This window comes from Lepus europaeus, chromosome 16 (assembly GCF_033115175.1).
Source record: "Lepus europaeus isolate LE1 chromosome 16, mLepTim1.pri, whole genome shotgun sequence".
NCBI lineage: Eukaryota > Metazoa > Chordata > Mammalia > Lagomorpha > Leporidae > Lepus > Lepus europaeus.
The window spans coordinates 49,294,142-49,306,724 of record NC_084842.1 but is presented as its reverse complement, the minus strand read 5'-3'; the positions used below and the strand labels follow the sequence as shown (position 1 = coordinate 49,306,724).

Sequence of the window (12,583 nt, the reverse complement as noted above, 5' to 3'; positions counted from 1 at the left end):
CTGCTTCCCTGCCCGTCTCCGAGCACCTCCAGGACGGACAGATCCCCTCTGCAAAGGCTGCTTCGGAAGACTCCTACTCATGGCTGGCCATTCCTGTCTTCGGTGAAGGGTGACACCCACGGGCTTCCAGGACAAGTCACAGGCCCTGAGGGGACCCTCTGGGGCTCGCTCCACATACCCCCCAAGGCTGCAGGTGCAGCCCAGCCTCAGAGACCAACTCCCATCCTGGCAACGCCCTTGGACTCTGTGGCCCCAGCTGGATGAGGCCCATCAGGAGGAGGACCCACCCCTGCCACCCAGCCAGCCTCCCCCAGCAGCCCCCGCCACCTCCCAGGCCTGGCTGCCTGGGCAGACTATAGGATGTCCGTGCCCCAGATCCAAGTAGAAGAAGTAGGTGGGGAAGAAGCGCTGGCGGGGGCAGCTGCACCGGCTGATGACCACCTCCGGAGCCTGAAGGCCCTCACCGAGAAACTGAGGCTGGAGACCCGCAGGCCGTCCTACCAGGAATGGCAGGCCAGACTGGAAGAGCACACGTGGCCCTTCCCGAGGCTAGCTGCGGAGCCGGAGGCCAGCGCGGAGCAGGGGGAGCGTGCAGGGGAGGAGCCCCTGCCCCCCCAGAGAGCGCCCCAGCAGCACCCCACCCCAACCGGCGGTGATGGCCAGGCTGAAGAAAGGCCCCTGGCCCCGGGCAAGCTGGAGGGCTTTCAGAGCATCGATGAAGCCCTAGCCTGGCTCAGGAAGGAGCTGGTGAGTGGCTGCCCCCACTGAGCCCCCAGAAAAGAAAAGATAAGATGCCTCTCTCTGGCTCGCTCCCACTGGGTGCTTCTCCCCCATCTCTGACCCTCCCAACTGTGCTCCTGTGACCTGTTGGTCAAAGGGGGGCCCTCTCCATCAGGGGACTCAGCTGTCAGCCCCTGATGGCCGACAGGGATGGAGAAAGCAGGTGTTGCCTGTGGGAACCTGAGCGCCTGTTCAGGTGGCTCCATCTTCCCTTCCCAGCACCACGCCCAGCCCCTTACACTCTCACCCCGGGGCTTCTAAGGACCTCCTGCAGTGTGGCTGCCCCTCCTTTCTTCCTGAAGGCCCCTCCTCCTGCCATCTGCCTGGCTGCCTGCAGGCTCTGTGGGCACTCACTGGGGCATCTTGGGGTGACCTTGGGGCGGGGGCTCACGTGGGTCCCAGGGTGTAGTCTCAGCATGCTGAGACTAAGCATTGAGTGGTGGGCAAGGAGCAGGTGGGGCTGGTGTGACTTATCACACCTGGGGTGGAGCCTGGGGGTGGGGAGGAGTCCCCCCCCCCTCCTCCCGGAGGTCAGGGCTAGGCTGAGGGTGGGCAGAGAGAAGGTTGTATTTGGGCTGGGAGGAACAGCATGGATAGTTTCTCTGGCCACAGGCAAAGCAGATTCCCATTATGGATCTCTCACCACTGAGAGAATCTGAGCCTGAGAATGGTACTGGGGGTGGGAGCTTCATGCCCTGCCCCTCCCCAGGGGAGAACCTCTGGACCCTGGCTTCGTGGCACAGCCAGGCTTGAAGCTTGCCCTCCCCACACTCTCACTCCTGCCCTGACCCAGCATCTGGGGCCCAGGTAACACCTGCCAGGTCAGGCCAATCGGAGGCTAACTGCCTTCCAGAGCCAGCGTTCACTCTTGGGGCGACAGGGTAGGAAGAGGTCTGCTTGATTTGTTTTGCAGAATCCTGAAAAATCCAATTCCCATGGGGCTTGGAATCCTTCATGAGCGGAAATAATGGGGTTTGGGGCAGGAAGAAGCTTAGGGACTCGGGTGTCTGGTGAATTGGGAACTTTTTTGGTTGAATCTCTGAGGCTGAGAATGCTTCTCTGAACATGCCATTCTGTCGTGTCCGTCTTCAGTAGCCGAAGCGTGTGCGTGCTGCTGTCTTGCATACAAGACCACACCGTGGCTTCTTGCGCCACTGGGTGCTTGTGGGAGATGGACATACTGCACCCTAGGGTAGACTGCGGAAGCTGATCCTTGGATTCCTGAGGCTAATCCACTTTGATCTCTTTTCATAAAGAAGAACAAAAGGCATTTCTGTTAATTAGCAAGGACGTGTGTGGATTTGGGGCTCCTTTGAGATTTTACTGCTTCTGTTTGCTCTCTAAGTAAGTTAGCGTTCCCTGTGGGCGTCCCTTTGGAGCAGTGATTAGAGGAGGGTAAACCAATGGGGACTTCCCAGAGCTCCTCCCTGTCAGCCTGAGGACCAGGGAGCCGCCTCTCCACCCTGCTTGTGCCTTAGAACCACCCAGGGAGTGCCCAGGCCATGCCCAAGATCAATCCAATGAGGGGCTTGGGCTGGGGTGATTCCCAGTTCCCCCGTGCTTGCGGGGTGTGGGCAAGGCTGGGACCTTCGGGGTGTGCTCAGCACTCCCATCGGGCTGAGCAGCACGAAGTTTGCTGGCCGGGAATAGGCAGGCAGGCAGGCAGGCTGCACCCTTCCCCCAGTGTGGAGAGTGGCCCTCTGAAGGCAGTGGCCCTCCAGCAGGGCAACAGGGACTAACTTAGCTACCAAAGCTTCTTCAGTAGGGAAGGGGTATCAGCATGCATTACATTTGCACGAGTTCCCACTCTGCCAGCCACTTGTCCGAGCTCCCAGGGGTAGGTGATATTAGTGATGATAGGCTTGTCCTTGAGTGTTTCCGGTGCGCCAGCTACCTCAGTGCATCACTCTCCCCTTTTGATGGTCACATTGCCTTCCTGGGGCCCCTGTTTTCCAGAAGAGAAGGCTGAGAGAGGAATGCAGCAAAAATGAGTGAGAAGGCTGACATTGGAACCCTGGCCCACGGGGCTGCCTTTGCAATGCTACGCAGCAAAACTGATGGCCCGCGGAGGATGCTACTTGAGTCCTGAAAATGTAAATTTCCAGAGGCTGAGAGAGAGAGAGGTCTTCTATCCTCTGGTTCACTCCCCAAATGACCACAACAGCTGGAGCTGGGCCAATCCAAAGTCAGGAGCCAGGAGCCCACGCCGCAAGCACTTGGGCCTTCTTCTACTGCTTTCCCAGAACATAGCAGAGAGCTGGATCGAAGTGGAGCAGCCAGGACTCCAACCAGCTCCCATATGGGATGCCAGCACCACAGGCAGAGGCTTAGCCTACTACGCCATAGTGCCGGCCCCTCAGTTATGGTTTTGTGCCCAGCAGGCCATCTCTGGGTCTCCCAGGAGCCATGATGCAACCAGGGAGGTGGCTAGCAGCGTGGCTCAGTTCAGAAGCGCTTCTGTGGAAGCCTCCCTGTCTGCCTGTGTCTCCACAAGGCCAGCTAAAAGACAGAGTGACTGCCTGAACTTGACCTATTTCCAAGGCAAGGAAGCACCCGAAAGCTCCCTCAGCCTTTCCCACCTGGTTTCCCCTGCCAACAAGTTGATGGTAGCTGCTGATGCCCCCAGAGACCTGCCAGGGGATCACATTTCTCTCCATGCTAAAGCTCTGGGGACACAAGGAAGGAGGGGACCCCTAAAGCCGGTGAGTGGTGCTCCTCCGGCTGAGCTGCCCTGCCACCTCTGGCCAGGTGAACGTGGAGACTGTTGCCACCTGGCTGTGGAAGGCAGGGCTCTGGGCTGTGCACTAGGTGGCTTCGAGCCCCCTGATGTCTCTAAGTCGGGTCCGGTCTTGCTGTCTCCAGATGCAGTCTGGAGTCCAGTGCAGTGGCCATTGTGCAGCCTGCTGGTTCCAGGGCGCTCTGGTTCAGAGGCTCGCAGTCACCAGCTCTGCCTCCGCAGGTGGCCAGGTGACCGGGGTGGGGGCGATGCCTCAGGCAGGGATGAGCTGGGAAGGACAAGACTCCCTGCTGCAGGCCTCGGCTTGTCTCTAGAAATCCCGCCTGTGCCTCTGCTGGGCTTTGGTGCTGGAGCTGGCTCCGTGGCCTGGGGCCTTGAGCATCCATCACTAGAGGAAAGGGACCCTCTTTGTGACTTGACTTCAGTCATGCACGGAAGGTCCCCTGCCACCTTGGAGGATAAAGAGCAGGGACGAGAGAAGTCTCATGCTTGGTCTGTGCGGTGCCAAAACCAAAACAACATTCCGGCTTCCTGTTGGGTCATCTGTATGGGAAGCCCGGAGCCGGCAGATCTTTGCCTTTTAGTTTCACGCGGGTGTTTGATCCTCGCAGACGGAGCCCCCGGGAAGGTGTTTATGATGTTGGAGAAAGGGGGGAGAAACCTGGCAAGTTCTCATCTTCCAGGGCCTGCTGTGGCAGGAGGCCTGCAGATGGGACTCAGCCTGCTTGCCAGCCAGGAGCCCTTGCCCAGTTAACCCTCCCTTGCCTGTGCTGTGTATGACTCTGGGATGTCCAGGCTCAGCCGTCTGGGCCACTATTTCCTGTATCTGTTATCTAGTATGGCCAAGTGCTGATGAGCCCCGTCCTCTGCTTCGCCAGCCCTCACCAGAAGAGCCGCACCTCTATGTCAGATCTGGAGAGCTCTGGCGTTACCAGCTCTGCGCCTCCGGGCCAGCCGCCTAGCAATGAGGATAGTAACAGGATCCATCAGTCCTGCTGGGGAAGCGTGAGGAGCAATAAGGATGTCAGAGATAAGGGGTCGGCGGGACAGTGCGTGGAAGCCCAGGTTGGTGACTAGCTCTGTCCCCAGAGTTGCTAGGGAACAGAGAAGGAGCCAGCAGAGACGCCGCATTCAAGAGCTGCCACCTAGCAGGAGGCATCGGAGCGTGGGGTGGGAAGGAACAAAGGAAACAGAGTGCGTTGCTCAGTGGCTCTGATTATGCGGAGGGATAAAGTTGAGCTAATATTTATGGAACGTCATGTCCTGGACCCAGGGCTTTATGTGTGTGTGTGTTTAATTATCACCAGAAGTGGGCACGACTGCATGCCCATTGGACGAGTTAATTATTATCAATATTTATCTAATAATTGAAGGAAGTATTATCGATAAGAGGGTGTTATGCCCACTTACGAGATAGAGGTTGATGTTCAGAGGCCGGGCGACTTTCAGGGTCACGTCAGCCACAGGTTTTGCCGAAGGACTTTGAGCCCACGAGCTGCTGCTCTGTTCTCTGCTCACTGCCTCTCTAGGGCTCTGAGGGCGCGAGGTCAGCCTGGGCAGGAGTCAGGTCCGACTTCTCCAGGATGCTCCCAGCCTTGACTGCTTGGTGGGTTCATTGACTCATTCATTTATCCAGTGTATGGTTTCTGAGCCCCAGAGCTATGCACAGGTACTGGCGTGTTGCCCACGCAGTCTTATATTTTCTTGGGTGTTTCACAACCTAGTGGGGAGACGGATGATGAACAGGATCCATGCCACGGTGAGTGTCGTGTCAGAGCTGTGGTAGGAGGCACCCAGGGCTCAGGGGAGGGCGGGGGGTCATCCAATCATGGGATGGGACTGGCATGAAGGATGCCAAGGGAGGAAGGAGAAGTTATGGGGACCGGATAAAGCCCCAGTGTGACTGCGCTGCAGGGCTTGACAGGGCCAGGATGGGGTTAGGGGAAGCCGGAGAGAGAGCGGAGCGGAGCGGGAGGGCCGGTTGTGCTTTTTAGAAGGGGAGACCTGCCTCTGAGTGGCGGTGGAGCCAGGCAGTGGGAGGAGCCTGGCTGAGGGCCCGGTGCAGGGTGCGGGGTGATGGGCTGTGCTAGCTTGGGCCTTGCCCAGCCAGCCGACGGCAGCCCCATCACTCCTGCTCTTCGCTCAAGTGCACCGTCCATCCAGTGCGGTAGGGGAGAGGCCCCAGCCCTGCCCACAGAGCTCATCTCCCCGGGGGCTGGGCCAGGCCTGGAAGCCAGGGCCCCGTGGGAGGTCCTCAGGGCTTTTCCCGGTCGGCCACCACGTGCCCCTGAGGGTCAGCCTGTCTCCATGAAGGTGGCCGTTTGGCCCAGAGCTCTTCAAGGCTGCGAACTCAAAAACCTATCACCTCAGTCTACATTTGCTGTAGAGGCTGGAGTTCCTGGCGGTTCCTCCTGCTCTGGCCCAGCCGGGGGCTCTGGTCAGTCCTCCCCCACCCCGCCACCAGCAGACAGCCCCAAGGGGAGCACAAGAGCCCTCGGAGGGCAGGGCCCACAGAGCAGCCCTCTCCCTGCGCCTTCCTTCCCCGAGTGCCAGCTCAGGCCAGAGCCGGCACATCCCCTCCCCGCCCCGGGCCAGGCCCGCAGCCGGGGAGTAGACCTCGGTGAAACCCGGCTTCTCTGGACTTGGCTTCTCAGACTCGCCCTGGGTTCCGGGGCAGCTTGAAGCAGCTTCCTTGCACACGTTTCTCAGGAGCTACCGTCGCCGTCCAGCTGCCCTCTCCCCTGCCCGTGTGAGTCTGGTGCTTTCCCGGGGCCCAGCCGAGCTCAGCGCTGTAAGGGAGTTAAGGCGGTGCCCAAGACGGGTTCCAGAGACTGCGGAGTTCAAGAATCGAGCGATGTTGCCCGCTGTGTGAGAACGGGACGCATGCGCCCCGCATTTGGTACCAGTCTCTCTGCTGTATCAGTCAGAGACAGCTCAGAGCTTGTAGGCTGGGATAGTGCAGATGCACACCCCGGAGACAGGGACGGGACTCCCAACAGGGCGTTCTGGCCTCCTCTGGCACCCGAAACCAGTACCATTCAACTTCCCCAGCTGCAGCTGCCCATGAAACACACACACACACACACACAGACACCCTGCCCCGTTCCCCTCTTCCAGCCCCTAGCCACCTTGTGCTGCTTTCTTAGTCTGACTGCTCTAGGTACTACATTTAAGTAGAATTGTAAAGTGTTTGTCCTTTTTTTTTAAAAAAAAAAAAAAGATTTTTATTTATGTTATTTGAAAGGCAGAATCACAGAGAGACAGTGGCAGAGAGAGACAGAGGTCATCCATCTGCTGGTTCACTTCCCAGATGACTGCAATGGACAGAGCTAGGCCGATCAGAAGCCAGGAGCTTCCTCCAGGTCTCCTATGTAGGTGCAGGGCCCAAGGACATAGACCACCTTCCACTGCTTTCTCAGGCCATAGCAGAGAGCTGGATAGGAAGTGGAGCAGCCGGGACTCGAACTGGTGCCCATATGGGCTGCTGGCACTGCAGACAGCAGCTTTACCCGCTACGCCACAGCACCGGCCCCAGTGTTTGTCCTTTTGTGACTGGCTCCTGTCACGTAGCACAGCGTCCTCCAGGTTCATCCAAGCGCTGGGATTTCCTCCGATAAAGCTGACCAGTTCTCACTTGTGGACAGCCCACATTATGGGCCTCCATTTGCCTGCTGATGGACACTGGGTTGCTCCCACCCTTTGGCTGTGGTGAGTGAAGCTGCCATGAAGGTGGGCGTGCAGATGTCTGGGTCCCGGCCTTCTGCCGTCTGCCGGCCAGCGGAGTGGCGGGGTAACTCGGCCAGGCCGTGTCATTGAGGACCGTGTTGCTCTGCAGCCTTTGGTCTTACTCCACCCAGCTCTGTGGCAGCTCAGTTCTCTGCTCACCTCTGAGAAAAGTGCCAGCTAGAAAAAGCCCGGCCAACCACTGACACCCCCACGAGCCCCTCTGCTCTCTTGGACCATCCTCCTTGCTTTTCCTCTTTAAAAAAAAAATACATGTATTCAAAAGGGAGAATGACAGAGAGGGAGAGACAAAGAGAATCTTCATCTGCTGGTTCATTCCCCAAAGTGTCCCAGTGGCTGGGACTGGGCCAGGCCAAAGCCAGGAGCCAGGAGCTTCTTCCAGGTCTCCCGCAGGAGTGCAGGGACCCAAGCACTTGAACTATTTTCTGTTGCCTTCTCAGGCCATTAACAGGGAGCTGGAATGGAAGTGGAGCACCCAAGACTCAAACTGGCACTCGTATGGGATGCTGGCATTGCAGGTGGTGGCTTAACCCCCTGTGCCACAGCACCCTCTCGCCCCTTCCCCCAGTGCTCAACGCCCCCTCTCCTGCAGCCTCTCTGCACACCTCACTGACAAAGCCCAGGAAATCCCTTTCATCCTTTTGCAGAGCCCTGTAATTACTGCCTCTGGTGCCTTCATCCTGCCCTTGGGACTGTGCCCTCTACCTGAGAAACAGCCCAGGTCCAGGTCCCGGAAGAAGCCTTCTGTCTGCCCCAAAGAAACGACCTCAGCTGGCAAGAGCCAGGCGGGGCCCACAGCCCGGCTGTATCCTAGGGGCCACTGTTGCTTCCCTCGCCTCCCCCGCTCGGGTGCTGTCAGCCCTGGCCGTGCCACCTGCCCCCTTTCCTCCAAGTTCTATGCCCTAAGTATGAAATTCGCTGGAATAACAGGCTGAACCTCTGAACACCAGCAAGTGCCTTTGTAAACCCAGAGGAGCCCCAGGCCGCCCTGGGTTGGGAGGGGGGGCGACTGGGAATTGGCATTTCCTGCAGTTGAGCCTTTGTCATGGACAGCTGCCAGCCCACACTGGGAGCTGTGTCAGCAGGGCCGGTCTTGGGTCCTCTACTGAGGCTGCAAACTGGGAGGTCCTGTGTTGCGTGCCCCTAGCCAGCATGGCCCTCTCTCGGGCACGCTTCTTATTGTCCGCCTCGCTTTTCACAATCCCTGCAAGGGGTGTCTGCCCCTTTTCTGTCAGTGAGGAGACGGAAGTTCAAGGAGCATTTGTGACTTGCCCAAAGCCGCCCAACCCGGGAGGAGAGGGCTCGACTGGAACCCACACCCTCATTCAGAGCCGCGAGCTTCCTAACTCTGCTGTCCCTGAGGCCCAGCTCACCCCTGGGACGGGAGGGGAGCTACAGGCCACTGCCCTGGGCTCCAGCAGGCCCAGCGCCACCACTCACAGGCTGGGCAGCCCCTCACCTTCTCCAAGACGGTCTCCTTCATCAGTAGAAGGGACCACCCGGGGTGGGAGCCGCATGGAGGGGTGTATGGCAGAAGCCGGGCAAGTGCTGCCATCGCTGCCACCCAGAGCCCCTTGGCGGTGCTTGGAGGGAAAACAGGAGGGACGGCAGCCCCAGACCTGTGCTCTGACCCACTCACAGCCTCTGCACACTTCACGCCGGGCGAATCCGGTGCCAGGCGCCATCCTGACTGACTCCAGCCAGCAAAGACTTACGTCCATTAAGCATTTCTCAAACGCCTCTCAGCCAAGCGAAGCTGGAGGACCTGCTGCTTGGCCATTCACAAAAGGACGATGCCGTAGGCTTCCACTTGTGTGAGGCTCCTGGAGTAGGCGGAGTCCCACATAGAATGGGGGTTGCCAGGGTGGGGGGATGGTCGTCTGTGTTTCTTGGGTGCAGGGTTTCAGTTTGCGGATATGAGAAGGTTCTGGAGATGGATGCTGGGGAGGATCACCCAACAGCAGACAGACAGTCGAGGCTGCTGGAGTGTACACTGAAAAACAAGACGGAAGCTTTGTGTGTATTGTGCCAGAATTTTTCTTTTGAATTCTGGGGAAAGAATGAAGCCTCTTAGCCCTGCACGTCTTGCTTGGGTTTCTTCAGAGGCAGTGGGAACCTGTTTCTACATGGAGTTGTCTTGATTGCAATCAACTCTTAACCCAGGGCTCAGGTTAGTGTGCAAGGCGCGAGGTCACTTTGCAGGATCCCTGTGCCGCCTGTAGAGCAGGCGAGAGTAGGTCCAGCACTGCCCGTGGTCCTTGTGGGGCTGGACAATGCTGCTTTGCATGAGAGGTGAAGCCAGACATCGGTGTGTATTTGGGGGTAGTCACACAACATGGTATCTGTCCTCAGCTTCCAAAGGTCAAAACCTATGGTGAATCCTAGTGGGGTGCTTGTGCTCTCAGAACCAGCACCTGCTGAGGAATCGGCCCATTCCAGCCCCACCTTCTGCTCCCCCCCCCCCCCTGCCAGAGTCCACAGCCCCACGGAAGCTGGCGTTTTACTGCTCTTCTTTCCCTTATGCACAGCTGATTGGGTTGAAGCTGTTGGATGTGCGGTGACTCCACATGGGAGTGGAGGCGTCAGGTCCACAGAAGTCGCACGTATGCACTGTGATCATCCCTCATTCTCGATAACACCTATGCTTTGCTGTTTCCTGGTTTTGTTTGTTGTATCAGGCGTGGGGGAAGAAACTCAGCCACCTGCTGGTCCAGTCCCCAGATCCCTACAGTGGCTGGGACTGGACCAGGCTGAAGTCAGGAGCCAGGAGTTCAATCCAGGACTCCCACATGGATGGCAAGGACCCAATCACTTGAATCATCACTGTGGCCTCCCAGGGTCCGTATCAGCAGGAAGCTGGAGTCAGGAGCTGGAGCCAGGGACTAAACCCCAGCACTCTGATGTGGGTATCTTAACTGGCATCTTAACTGCTGGGCTGGATATCTTTCCCTGTTGAGTTTTAAAGCCTGAATTGTTCCCTGACCTTTGACGGAATCTATCACTCCTTCCTTCTGTGCCCACACAGACTGCACCTCACAGACGCTCAGACACCTGGTCAGACCTGAAATCCTTCAACTTTTAAGGATCTTTGCAGACCAAAGTTCCAATTCCTGAGGCCAAAGTTCAAACCTAAAACACAGGGTTCTCAGCTTTTCAAGGAGATCTGGCTTCAGATGCCACAGGACTGCAAAGATCAGTGGTCCAGGCAGCGCTCCCAGACTGGGTCCAGCAAGGCTGTACCTTGGAGCTGGCACCATCTTTCCAAGAGGTTTGACCCCATAGCCTTCAGCAGGGTCTGGGCAGCACGGGGCTCAATTCTGGACACAGTTAGGGGCTCCATAAAAAATGAGTGAATGACCAGTCATGCATCGCAGACCACCATCGATAGTTCAGTGCTATGCTGGGGCAATAGAGCTGATTGGCAGTAACAGTTCTGATGTCCAAGGATTGAAATGTAAGCTAGAGAATTGGGGCTATGAATGTAGATCCTAATTTTTCCATTAAAAACCTTGCTTGGCCAGTGCCGTGGCTCACTAGGCTAATCTTCCACCTGCGGCGCCGGCACCCCAGGTTCTAGTCCTGGTTGGGGCGCCGGGTACTAGTCCCAGTTGCTCCTCTTCCAGTCTGGCTTTCTGCTGAGGCCCGGGAGGGCAGCGGAGGATGGCCCAAGTGCTTGGGTCCCTGCACCCGCATGGGAGACCGAGAGGAAGTACCCGGCTCCTGGCTTCAGATTGGCACAGCACTGGCCATAGTGGCCATTAGGGGAGTGAACCAACAGAAGGAAGACCTTTCTCTCTCTCTCTCTCTCTCTCTCTCTCTCTCTCTCTCACTGTCTAACTCTGCCTGGCCAAAAAACAAAAAAGTTCTCCAAGAATTCCTGCTGTTTTTCTCATCTATGAAATCAGGAGGAAAGAGGTCGACAGAAGGGTAAAGAAAGAAAAGACACATGGACAAGCTCACTGGGGAAGACCCTGATTCTTCTACTTTGCAGTGTGTTCTCTTCCCAGCCTAAATGGGGAAAGTAGGAACTCTCATTCATTTGCATAACCATAGGGAGGGTCCTCTGGAATGTCATGGCTCAGTTTTCTTTTTTAATTATTTATTTATTTGAGAGGTACAGTTGGAGGGAGAGACAGAGAGACAGGTCTTCCATCTGCTGGCTCACTCTTCAAATGGCTGCAACGCTGTCATCCCTGTCACATTCCCTCCTTCCCACCCAGAGGAAACCATGCTCCTGACCTTGGTGTTGCCCATTCCACACGCTGCTTCATACTCTCACTCCTTCGGAACAAGGAGAACGCTCTTTTTAAAAGATTTACTTGTCTGAAAGGCAGAGTTACAGGGGTGGCAGGAGAGAGAGCTTCCATTCACTGCTTCACTTCCCAGATGGCTGCAATGGCCTGAAACCAGGAGCCAGGAACTCCATCCAGGGTCTCCCATGTGGGTGGCAGGGGCCCAAGTACTTGGGCCATCTTCTGCCTTCCCAGGCACATGAGCAGGAAGATGGATTGGAAGTAGACTGGTCGGGACTTGAACCTGTGCTCCAAGGGGGTGCCGACATAACCTGTTGCACCACAATGCCACCCCCAGAACTGGAAATATCTTTAAGGCAGCCCAGACATCCACCCCTCTCAGAAGGATTTGGACATTGTGGCTAACCTAGCTCAGTTGTTTGCAGATCACTCTGGTGTCACCTCGTTGAGCTGAGAAAGTTCTTGTGTGTCTCTGGGTGGACCAACTGATGGTCCCAGGCCTCAGTGAGGACGCCTATGAATGGGCCTGAGCTTGGTGGGGACCACCCAGCTGTGGCCCCCTATGTAGTTCTTTCCTGACCACGCGCCCCCCTCCCCTTCCAGACGGAGATGCGGCTGCAGGACCAGCAGCTGGCTAGGCAGCTCATGCGCCTGCGCGGGGACATCAACAAGCTGAAGATCGAGCAGACCTGCCGGCTGCACAGGAGGATGCTGAACGATGCCACCTGCGAGCTGGAGGAGCGAGATGAGCTGGCTGACCTCTTCTGCGACTCCCCGCTGGCCTCCGCCTTCAGCCTCTCCACACCGCTCAAGCTCATCGGGGTCACCAAGATGAACATCAACTCACGGAGGTTCTCTCTCTGCTGAGTGGGTGAGGGGGCCGGGGCCAAGTGACCCCGTGGGTCTACCCAAGGCCTGCGGGCAGGTGCTCCCTCAGGGACCCAGCTGTGGATCCCTGAGTCTCCATGACCAGCATTGGTTTGACACCCAAAGAGCCCCGCAGAAGGGCCGCTCCCTTCTAATGTTCCCTGAGAGCTGGGGTCCCTCTCTCTAGCCCGTTCCTGTTCCC

At 57.5% G+C, this 12,583-nt stretch overlaps 1 protein-coding gene across 1 annotated transcript; it reads left to right on the top strand.

Moving 5' to 3' along the window:
- The first annotated feature begins 360 nt into the window (after positions 1-360).
- On the top strand, positions 361-12,381 carry FAM167A (family with sequence similarity 167 member A). The gene is made up of 2 exons (XM_062212795.1): positions 361-747; positions 12,118-12,381. The coding sequence occupies exons 1-2, from the start codon at positions 361-363 to the stop codon at positions 12,379-12,381; spliced, it is 651 nt and encodes a 216-aa protein (XP_062068779.1).
- The last annotated feature ends 202 nt before the right edge of the window (positions 12,382-12,583 follow it).